At 43.5% G+C, this 11,332-nt stretch overlaps 2 protein-coding genes and 1 pseudogene across 2 annotated transcripts; 2 read left to right on the top strand and 1 right to left on the bottom strand.

Annotated features, from left to right (window-relative positions):
* Positions 1-1,112: 1,112 nt before the first annotated feature.
* On the top strand, positions 1,113-1,740 carry LOC137976601 (uncharacterized; annotated as a pseudogene).
* A 3,865-nt stretch (positions 1,741-5,605) lies between these two features.
* LOC137976600 (uncharacterized) lies at positions 5,606-8,131 on the top strand. The gene has a single exon (XM_068823974.1). It carries the CDS (start codon positions 5,606-5,608, stop codon positions 8,129-8,131), a length of 2,526 nt encoding a protein of 841 aa, XP_068680075.1.
* Positions 8,132-10,089: 1,958 nt separating this feature from the next.
* Positions 10,090-10,536, bottom strand: LOC137976599 (uncharacterized). Its single transcript, XM_068823973.1, has one exon. It carries the CDS (start codon positions 10,534-10,536, stop codon positions 10,090-10,092), a length of 447 nt encoding a protein of 148 aa, XP_068680074.1.
* Positions 10,537-11,332: the final 796 nt, after the last annotated feature.

Raw genomic sequence — 11,332 nt, 5'->3', positions numbered from 1 at the left:
ATGTCGGCGACTTGGTGTTTAAATTGAATCCAGGCCCTGATCGTAGGATTACAACAATTGTTTCTTTAAATCGAATGGTCAAGAATGGACACCTGAGGATCGCGTCAGTGTTGCTCCTAAATTTTCGTTCAACAGGGAATTCACCTCGTGCCTTATGAACGCTCGTTCATCATTCAACAAAACTCTTACTGTTTAAGACTTTGTTGTGGATTACAAGGTGGATTTCTTGGGGATTACAGAAACATGGCTGCATATGGAAGGTAGTGAAGTGACTATTGCAGAGCTCTGTCCGAATGGTTATCGTCTCCTGCACACCCCACGATCGGTAGGACGGGGCGGAGGCGTGGGCCTTCTTTACAAGCAAGGTATTGGCGCTAAAACAAGGTTATGTGAGCATTCTTTTACATCATTTGAATGCATGGATGTCACTTTTGTTGCTCGTAAGAGTTTGAGAGCAATCGTTGTCTACCGTCCCCCGGGGGGTGCTTCAGTTGGAGTCTTTCTGGAGGAATTGTCTAGTCTATGGCAAGAGACTGTAATATGCTAAGAAGAGCTTTTGATATAGAGGAATTTAACTTCCATATTGAAGAAAAGACCGATTGGGACGCGACACGATTTGGAGAGCTACTGGATTTGTTCAATTTAAAGCAACATGTGTGTGTACCCAACCATAAACGAGGTCACATACTGGAGTTGATCATTACAAGGAATGAGACTGAGGGTGCCTTAGGCCTAAAGGATGTTACAGTCATGGAACAGTTTATCTCGGATCATAAGGTTTTTTGCTTTAATTTGAATTTACGGAAACCATTAAATGAGAAGAGGACTGTCGTCTTTCGTAAATTAAAGGGTTTTGATTTTGATGATTTTAATGAGATGATTGGATCGTCGGCCGGGGTTTGTCGGATGAATGTGTCTCGCAAAGTATTGAGTCATTGGCTAGGGTGTATGATGAGGTCTTATGCAAGGCTTTGGACAGGTTGGCATCTAAAATAACTCGCACTATTGTCATTCGACCAAATGCTCCTTGGTATAATGAGGAGATCGCCATTCAGAAGAAAAAGAGGCGAGGGCTTGAACGTAAATGGCGTTCGACTGGTTTTGAAATTGACATGGTGAATTATTTGGAACAGTGCAATGTTGTAAATGCTATTCTCTATAAGGCGTAAGAACAGCGTTATTCAGCAGTTATTCAGGACAATTTCCATGATAGCAAGCTACTTTTTCGCACAGTTGATAAATTACTGCAAAGGAACATATACAAAAGATATCCGTCTGTTAACAGTTACCAAGAACTCGCAAATGCCTTTGCTGATTTCTTTAGTGCTAACAATGTGCGAATTCGTGATGAATTGCTGGTTACGAAAGAGTAGCTGGGGGAGCGCACTATGTAGAGTTTTGAGTGTACGTCATGCTTTAGCGAGTTCGAAATGATAACAGGTGAAGACGTCTTAAGGTTGACTGGGGGTTCAATTATTAAGACATGCGCACTGGATCCACTTCCAGTGAGTATCATGCGATTCTAGTCTTGTTCCTGTATTTAGAAGGCTGATTAATTTGTCATTGTCTTCTTGTTTGCTGCTCAAGGAACTTAAGGTTGCGCTGCTATTACATCTTCTTAAGAAATTAAATGCAGATTTTGAGCAGTTTAGTAACTTTCGCCCTGTGTCAAAATTAAAGTTCCTATCTAAATTGATAGAGAAAACAGTGTTTGTTCAATTGAATAACTATCTTGGTTAAAATGATCTACATGAGCCTCTTCAATCGGCGTACAATATTTTCCACAGCACCGAGACTGCGCTTCTCACCGTTACGAATGACATTATGCGGTCATTGGACAAGAGCGAGAGTGTTTTCCTTGTTTTACTGGATTTGTCGGCAGCATTTGATACCGTTAACCATACCTTGTTGCTGCCACGATTGCAGAAATCATTTGGCATCAGAGGAACTGTACTACGATGGTTTAATTCTTATCTTTCTCAAAGAACTCAGTTTGTTAACATCAATGAGACGGATTCTACGGTACGAGATCTTCCCGTGGGAGTTCCCCAAGGTTCAGTTCTGGTACCTCTACTATACCTTCTATATACCGCGCCACTTGCAAAAGTGATAGGATCTTATGGCTTGGATTATCATCTATACACGGACGATCGGATGTGGACGCTACTAATCACGGGTCGAGAACTGCATTTTTGCTGTTTGTCGTTGGATGGATCTTAATGAATTGAAGCTAAACCACGACAAGACGGAGGTCATGCTCATCCATTCAAAGTATCGTCCCTCTCCATCCTTTCGCTCCTTATGTGTTGGTGATGAGAGCGTGGCTTTCGGCGAGGAGTCTTAGTGTTATCTTTGATGAGCACATGTCGTTTCATGCACATGTGTCTAGCATCTGTAGCTCATTATTTTATCATCTCAGGAACTTATCTAGAATTAGGAAGTATCTCACTAAAGAATCAGCAGCAGTTGTCGTTCACGCATTTGTCACATCGAAACTAGATTATTGTAACGCAACTAATGCATTATTATATGGCCTGCCTAAAGATCAGTTACAAAGAGTGCAGAATGTACAAAACACGGCGGCTAGAGTTGTGTTGCAAATGAGTAGGTTTCAGCATCTCTATCTCTATCTCTATATCTCTTCGTGCCATAAGGCACATAAGGCTTTGACATTCTCTTTCCATGCACTTCGGTTTGCTGCTAAAGCTCTGACAGTCGTCCATGATTGCCTCCAAGCTACTCGTCTTTCGTCTTCAACCATTCTCCTACTTGTTGTTTTTGGTCGACCAGGTCTCCTCCTCCCCTCTGGCCTCCATTCCAATGCTGTAACACAGTGCTCCTCTCTGTTCTTCCTCAGTATATGCCCGATCCAATTCCATCTTCAGCGTCTGATCTCATCACTCGTTCTGTTCACTCACACCTGTTTTGTGCGAGCTTCACTGGCTACCGATTCAATACCGTATTATTTTCAAGATTCTGCCTTTAGTGTATAAATCACTAAATGGGACATCGCCTAGCTATTTAGCTCATAAAATGCATTATCGTTCTCATACTAGATTAATGAGCTCTGTCAGTAATGAGCTTTTAATCCAACCTAGATCGTATACCAAGACCTATACAAGGCTTCATATTCCGTAAGGCTCTAAATCTCGAAACTCGTAGTTTTCTCAATAAACGCTATCTGTAATCAAGGTATGTAAAACTTAACTGCCAGTATTTCCTTTCCCACAAACCACGTCCGGTGTAACAAGAACAGCGATAACCACTAAATTAGGGTAAATAAACGAATGTGTTTGCGGTTTCGCAAATGTTCATTTTCCTTGGCTATTTCCGTTAATTGTTCTATTATTTTAATTCAGTTCAATTCAATGTAGGCTCGATTTCTTCACAACACAGAAGGATTCAGCCAATAAAGTTTTACATGGTCCTGACGAGCCGGATTAAAAGTCTTTGCATTTTCAACGAAGTCATAATATGGCCTCAAAAAAGAAACAGAAGCGTCAAGGGCATCGTCTATACGCCACAAAGTTGATGGGAGACGCAGAACAAATCATAAAATAATTCGATTCTTCAAAGGGAAATAAACCAAACAAATCAAGATCTCGCTTCATGACCGTATGGAAATCATACGCAAGTTGGACGAAGCTATTTTGGATGGCTCAGAAAAGGATGAAGAAATGGAAGAGGAAATTGCCGACGCAGGAGTATTTAGCGACAAAACGTTAGGGCTCATCGTGGAGATTGAAAGCGTGTCAGTGTCATTCCATGAAAGTAAGAGCCAGATTGGGAATGGATCACCGACTCCAAAATTCAATTACGGGAAGCGCTGGTAGTGCGGGCAAACATGCGAATTTGCCTCGAATAGGTTTGAAGACTTTCTCTGGGGAACCAAGCCAGCGGTTAACATTTTAGGATAGTTTTAGGAGTGCTGTTCACGAAAACACAGATGTGCACGACATCGACAACTTCAACTACCTGAAAGGCCTTTTGAACGGATCCGCAGCCGCAACAATCGCCGGTCTACTTTTAACAGACGCCAACTACAATGCAGCAATCGAGCTCCTGAAGAATCGATTCGGGAACAAACAAGTCATCATGAGTAGTCACATGGATGGCCTTCTCAAACTACCGCCCCTGGGAAACGCATCGGACGTTCTTAAATTATGGCAAAGCTATGATGAAGTTGAAGCACATGTAAGGGGCCTACAAGCTTTAGAAGTGCCTACAGAGTCTTATGGAAGTTTTCTGGTTCCGGTGCTTATGACAAAAATTCCCAAAGATATTCGCCTGTTAGTGGGCCGTGAAATGAAAGATGGGGAATGGAATCTTATTCAAGTCTTACATTTTCTGCGCAGTGAAGTAGAAAATAGAGAAAGGTGTGGAGGAGTGCAAGCCCTTGCCCGAAAAGAGAATTTATACAGTCCAGAAGATCGAGAATAGAGACCGCCGAGATCGGGACCAACAAGCGCGTCAGTATTGTCTTCCGGAAACCAGCCTTCAAATACAACACATTGTACATTTTGCAAAGCAACCGCACCCAACAGCAAGTTGCCATGCGGTGACTTACAAAGCAGCAAGAAGAGAATGCCTAAAAAAGCAGGGTCTTTGTTTTGTTTGCCTTAAAAGAAAACATCTCGCGAGAGATTGCCCATCAAACATGGCCTGTTTTTATTGCTCTGGGAGACATCACCTTAGCCTATGCGACCCGCCACCACAAGAACGACAGCCGGGACCTACGGTTAGCCACAACGGAATTCCGCCAACGCGAGGTGTCATCAACACTCTCCTCAAGCCTCGCAAAGAAGAGCCCTTTACGTGGGATCGCATGATTCAATTCTGTTACAAACCGCACAAGCATTCATTGGAAATGGAAACGCCTCAACTGGAATAAGAGCGAGATTAATTTTCGACTTAGGAAGCCAGAAAACTTACATCACTAAACGTCTACGTGACCAGATAAAGTCGCCGACAATCAGCAAGGAGCCGCTCTTGATTAAAACATTCGGAAGGGGTATCACCGGAGAGCCAACTGAGTGTGAGAAGATTATAGTTAGTGTGGGAAATGCAAACAAGTGGTCGTCACGAGAAATTGAAGCCTTTGTTGTACCCACAATTTGCACACCGATCGGAAGTCATGAGATTGACACTACCATGGAATATTTTTCGCATCTCAAAGAAATTGAATTAGCTGACGGTGACCATGGAAAGGAAGATCTAGAAATTGACATGCTAATTGGCGCTGATTTTATGTGGGTATTTTTCACCGGACAGACGAAATGGGGGGAGAGCGGCGAGGGGCCTGTGGCGAGTTGTACTATCCCGGGATGGGTACTATCGGGTCCTGTCCCCAGCCAGAAGAAAAGTACACGGCTTTCAAGCGTCAATTTCGTCTCAATACACGTGCTAAAGGTTACCTGCGGACCGAAAAGTGAATGTCCCACAGACGAGCTCCTTAAGCGGCTGTGGGATCTACTTGTAGATTCAATTGGAATCAGAGAGAAAAAAACAGTCCACGGCGCATTTCTAAAGAACATTTCCTTCGCTAACGGCTGATATTGTGTAAAACTGGAGTTAAAGGAAAACCGCAACCTCCTACCTGATAACTATGACAAGACTGAACACTCTGGTAAGACGTCTGAGGAAAGAGCCTTCTGTCATGAAAGAGTACCACCAGATCTTCCAAGATCAATTGCATCATGGAATTATTGAACGCGTAGATGAAACTGAAGAACAGTTACAAGGTCAGACGCATTATTTGCCCCATCAAGCAGTTATCAGAACCGATGCCTTAACGACTAAATTGAGAGTAATGTTTGACGCAAGTGCCAAAGTGAAACCAAACTGTCCTACCCTGAATGATTGCACTTACACCGGCCCACCGCTGACCCCTGGTATTGCAGACATCCTGATACGTTTCAGAGTCCAAAAAGTTGGACTAGTCGCCGATATCGAGAAAGCCTTTCTTAACATCGCAGTAGATGAACAACAGAGAGACCTTATGCGATTTTTGTGGGTTGATGACGTCACTGTGGACGATCCAAACGTCGAGGTCTACCGCTTCTGCCTCGTTATCTACGGTATGAACTGTTCCCCGTTCTTACTCAACGCGACATTACGATACCACGTCACCGAGTACTATGCGCACGACCCAGCCTTAGCAGAGCATATTCTAGCAGGCCTATACTTAGATGATTTGACGACTGGCGGTGAAGACGATAAAGAAACGTATTCCATTTTCAAAGAGACTAACTCTTGCTTCGCAGATGGACAATTCAACTTACGTAAATGGGCGTCGAACCGAAGAGGAGTAATTGAGAAGATCTCAAGTGACCGAACAAAGAAAGAGCACCTCGAGAGAAAAGAATCAGCCCCAGATCAAGAAGAGTCTTATGCGAAAATCACAGTTGGTGGCCTAGATGAAATTGATCCCACAAAGGAACATAAAGTCCTCGGAACAAATTGGAACCTGGAGGAAGATACCATTGTTATGAAGTTGAATAAGATCGTTGAGTTCACCAGGCGCCTGGAACCAACAAAGGGAAACGTTTTCCGAATAGCAGCCAAACTATTTGACCCTCTTGGACTGATATCCCCAGTAATGGTGGTGTTAAGAATGCTATTACAAGAGCTTTGCCTGAAAAAGTGTGAATGGGACAGGCTCATCTCTCAAACTGAAAGAAACCGCCTACAAAAGTGGCTGACTGACCTGGAAAATGTTAGCGAAATGACTGTGAGCCGCTACTACTTCCCTGAAGAAGAAAGAAGAGTGAAGTTCGCAAACCTACACGGGTACGGAGATGCTTCGAAGGGAGCGTATTGCGCAGTTGTCTACCTGTGCATTGAAACTGAAGATGGCTATAAAACAAGCCTCGTAGCATCCAAGAGCAGAGTCACGTCATCTTGGCCCATGAGTATCCCTAGAATCGAGCTGCTTGCCGCACTAATCCTGGCCCGCTTCATCTCTTCCGTACAAGAAACCTTAGCTCAGGTGTTAAACATCAGAGAAGTCTTTTGTTGGACTGACAGCATTACAGTGTTCTACTGGATCCGATCCAACAAAAAGTACAAGCAGTCCGTGCAGAACCGAAAAAACGAGATCCACAAGTTGATCGATGTGAAGAGCTGGCGCCACTGTCCTGGAGTTGAGAATCCTGCTGACGTTGGTTCCAAAGGATGTCTCGCATCTGAGCTCATTGAGAACAGCTTGTGGTGGGAGGGTCCCGCCTGGCTAAGGGGGCCACCGAGGAACTACCCGAACTCCGAAGTTTTAAAAGAAGAGGATCTGTCAGAAGAATGCATGACGGAATTCAAAGCAAAGGAACGAAATCCACAGGATGTGACTACCATGGTTAATCTCACGACAAAACCTAGCAATTCTGTAAAGATGACTGAAATCATCGACTACGAGCGGTTCAGCGATGCCACTAAACTATTCAGACTAACAGCTCTCAGCCTGAAGTTCATCAGAAATCTGACGTCGGCGAGAAACGGGAGAAAAGAATCACAAAGTAAACAGGTCACCCTGACAGCTGAAGAAATCAGTGAAGCGAAAGTACTTTGGATCCGTGAAGTTCAGAAGCCTTTGGAGAGAGAGAAGAACTTCGAGAACCTTAAACTACAACTTGGCCTGTTTAGAGATCAGGAAAGCATTGTAAGGTGCAAAGGGAGACTTGGAAACGCTCCGTTGAGTGTCACAGCGCGTTATCCCGTCCTATTACCAAGACGACATCACGTTACAAGACTGATTGTCGAATCCTGTCATCGTAAGATTAATCACGGTGGAGTAAAGGAAACTCTAGTAGAAGTAAGGACTAACTTCAGGATTCCGATGGGGAGACAGTACGTGAAAAAGATCCTGCATCAATGCGTCATTTGTAAGAAAAGAGAAGGAGTGCCGTACAGACCACTACCGACCGCAGATCTACCTGAACTAAGAGTCCCCAAGAGCCCGGCATTCACCCATGTGGGAGTGGACTTCGCAAGCCCTGTGTACGTAAAGAGCGCCAACGGCACTACGAAGCAAATGAAGAAAGCGTACATCCGCTTATTCACCTGTGCAACCTTCGAGAGCGTTACACCTAGAACTGACACCAGACCTCTCCACAGAAGCGTTCGTCAGGTGCCTGCGTAGGATCATAGCCAGACGCGGCAGACGAGTGTCCAAAACAACTGACAACGCAAAGACCTTCAAGCGAGCCAACAAGGAGCTGGGGCAATTACTTCACAACAAGAGAACTCAAGATTTTGCCGCCAACCAAGGGATTACTTGGAACTTTAGCTTGGAGAAAGCTCCATGGTGGGGAGGGTACTATGAGCGTATGGTGCAGCTGGTAAAAAGGAGCCTTCGCAAAGTTCTCGGAAAGACACAGCTGACCTATGAAGAACTACTGACAGTCCTCACAGAAGTGGAAGGAGTACTAAACTCACGTCCTCTCACATATGTCTACTCAGACATCACAGATCAAGAACCATTGACGCGCCATCCCACCTGGTCATTGGAAGACGAATTGCTACACTACCAAACCCCGTTGAGCTAACCGCCCCCAAGGTAGAAAGGAGAGCACGTTACCTCTGTAGGTTACTGGAACATTTCTGGAAACGATGGTTCAACGAGTACCTTGTAGGGCTGAGGGAATTCCATCATTGCAGAACCAAACGAGATCCGAATGAGGCGAAGGTTGCATGAAGGCGTAGTCCTGATTCACGATGAGAGTCTAGCGAGGAGCAAGTGGAGATTGGGAGAGATCACTGAGCTGATCGAGAGCAGCGATAGACACAAAAGAGGTGCTGTATCGCGGATAATTATCAAGAAGGGAAAGCCATCAACGTTACGGAGACCAGTACAGAAGCTTTTCCCACTGGAAGTGAACACTGGAAACCTGCCTGAAAACGGACATGACGGAGTCGAGAAAGTCGGAATTGTTCAGCAGCCTGACCATCCAATGGAAATTGTGAGATCACCGAGACGAGCCGCAGGAGCCACTGCTGACAAGATTAGGAGACTTCTTGACCAACAGTGAGCAGTTGGTCAAGGGGGGAGTGTGAAGAAATCGAGCCTACATTGAACTGAACTGAATTAAAATAATAGAACAATTAACGGAAATAGCCTAGGAAAATGAAAATTTGTGAAACCGCAAACAGATTCGTTTATTTACCCTAATTTAGTGATTATCTGTTCTTGTTACACCGGACGTGGTTTGTTGGAAAGGAAATACTGGCAGTTTAGTTTTACATACCTTGATTACGGATAGCGTTTATTGAGAGAACTACGAGTTTCGAGATTTAGAGCCTTACGGAATTTGAAGCCTTGTAACACAGAAGGATTCAGCCAATAAAGTTTTACACCTATATATGGAGACAGAGCATTCGCTGTTCATGTACCAAGAGAATGGAACTTAATACCCTATGAAATTCGGAAGTCTAACACCATCTCGACTTTTAAAAGATCACTTAAGAATACTTGTTTACTAAATTTAGTAATAACAGATCATTGTTTCTGTAGATTTGCATATATTGCTTTAGTTTTAAATTTTCCTCTTTTAATCACCGTAATCTCGAGTTTTAAAAGATCACTTAAGACGAACTTGTTTACTAAATTTAGTAATAACAGATCATTGTTTCTATTGATTCGCATATATTGCTTTAGTTTTTTGATCATTGTAAAGATAATAGGATATGGTTGTAAATTTGTAAATATTTATTAATAATGTTGTTTATGGTTTATTGGTTTATTATTAATAAAATCGTCGCGCTTAGAAATAAGCGAATTGCGAAATTATTTTACAAAGATAAAACTTATTACGTTGTGTTCAAAATGGTCTGAGCCTTACAATAATGAGAGGATAAAATATGATAAATTAGATAAAAAACTAGGAACTAGAAATATATAATCAAGTTGTACATTAAATTCCCATAAGTTCCTAAATTACATGCCATGAGCATAAACGCACATCGCCGGAAAAAAGCTTCGTTTAAAGCGTTCCGTTTTGCAACTTATAAGGGATGGTCTGTCTTTGTTGCGAAGGGAGCGGCCGTGTGCCTGCGACCGAGTCGGTAGAACAAGATGGCGAAGACTGGACTCGAGCTCATTTATCTTCGTAAATAATTTGCTACACCATTCTTCTTGTGTGAAGTGATACACACCCGGAGTGCAGTGCAGGAAGCACAGCGCAGCGCCCGTTTCTGCACTCGCTCGATCCTATCTGATAGTTTGGCGGGCAGGGCATTATGCCACACAGGACAACGATATTTAAGGACAGACCTAATGAGCGCAAAATAAACCTTAAGTAGGTCGGCAGGTGGTACACCGATGCGTTTAAGGACACGAAGAATATACAGCCTCTTTGACGCCTTAGCCACAACCTTATTAATGTGCAAATCCCATTTGAGATTACTTTGAAATGTAACGCCCAATGCTTTATGAGCATCGACTGACTCAAGGGCCTTAGTGTCTATGGCCAAGGCTAATGGGAGATGGTCCACGACTCTACGAAAACGCAAGATCATCTCCTTGCACTTTTTGGGGTTAAGAACCATATTGTTTGTAGCAGCCCAAGTGCTGATATTGTCAAGTTCAGACACTTATGTCCAGGTTTGCACCTAATTAGATGCACGCCCAATTTTGACATCCAACACAAAGTGTCCCCTTAAGTCTAAGCATTTGCTACCTATTTTCAACAATAAGGTAAGGGTAAAGGTTAGCGTTATTTTTAGCTTTGGGTAAATGCAGCAGTTAATCTTTACTTAAAGAGCAGCATTTGGGGGACACTTTGTGACATAAATTGTCTGTATTCTGAGACACAAGTGATGTTGAAGTTGGCGAGAAGAGCAAAGGGACACTTCATGACGCTTATTGAAATCCGTGTGCATCTAATTAGCGGCAAACCTGGACATATCTCCACTTATGATTGCAAAATTGGCACCCTGCGTGCCGCTGCAAATTCTGATATAGTGATGTCATCCACATACTTCCAGTATGAGCAACGCGGGGAAGCCAATTTCAAATCGTTAATCATTATTACAAAACGTATAGGACCCTGTTTGGTCCCTTGAGGGACACCGGCACGTACTGGGAGCAAATTGGAGACGGTCTGCCCTAGTTTGACACATTGCCACCGATCCGTTAGGAAACAGCAGATCCCTGATATGATACAGCGACACACCCCTAACTCAATTAGCTTCCTAATAACAATGGTATGATCGATCCTGTTAAACGCCTTGCTAAAGTCAAGGAAGCAGGCTCTCAAATAACAACCAGGATTATCAAGGTCAGAAAGCCAGTTGAGGATAAGATCGAGTACACAGTAAGTGGTGGAAGATCCTTTAACACTAC

The sequence above is a fragment of the Montipora foliosa genome, chromosome 11 (assembly GCF_036669935.1).
Source record: "Montipora foliosa isolate CH-2021 chromosome 11, ASM3666993v2, whole genome shotgun sequence".
NCBI classification, from domain to species: Eukaryota; Metazoa; Cnidaria; class Anthozoa; order Scleractinia; family Acroporidae; genus Montipora; species Montipora foliosa.
Note: the sequence above shows the minus strand (reverse complement) of the source record. Positions and strands in the feature narration are given on the sequence as shown.

Bases quoted from the DNA above. Each gene is read 5' to 3' on its own strand.
- LOC137976599 (XM_068823973.1), bottom strand. From the start codon at position 10,536: ATGGTTCTTAACCCCAAAAAGTGCAAGGAGATGATCTTGCGTTTTCGT.
- LOC137976600 (XM_068823974.1), top strand. From the start codon at position 5,606: ATGACAAGACTGAACACTCTGGTAAGACGTCTGAGGAAAGAGCCTTCT.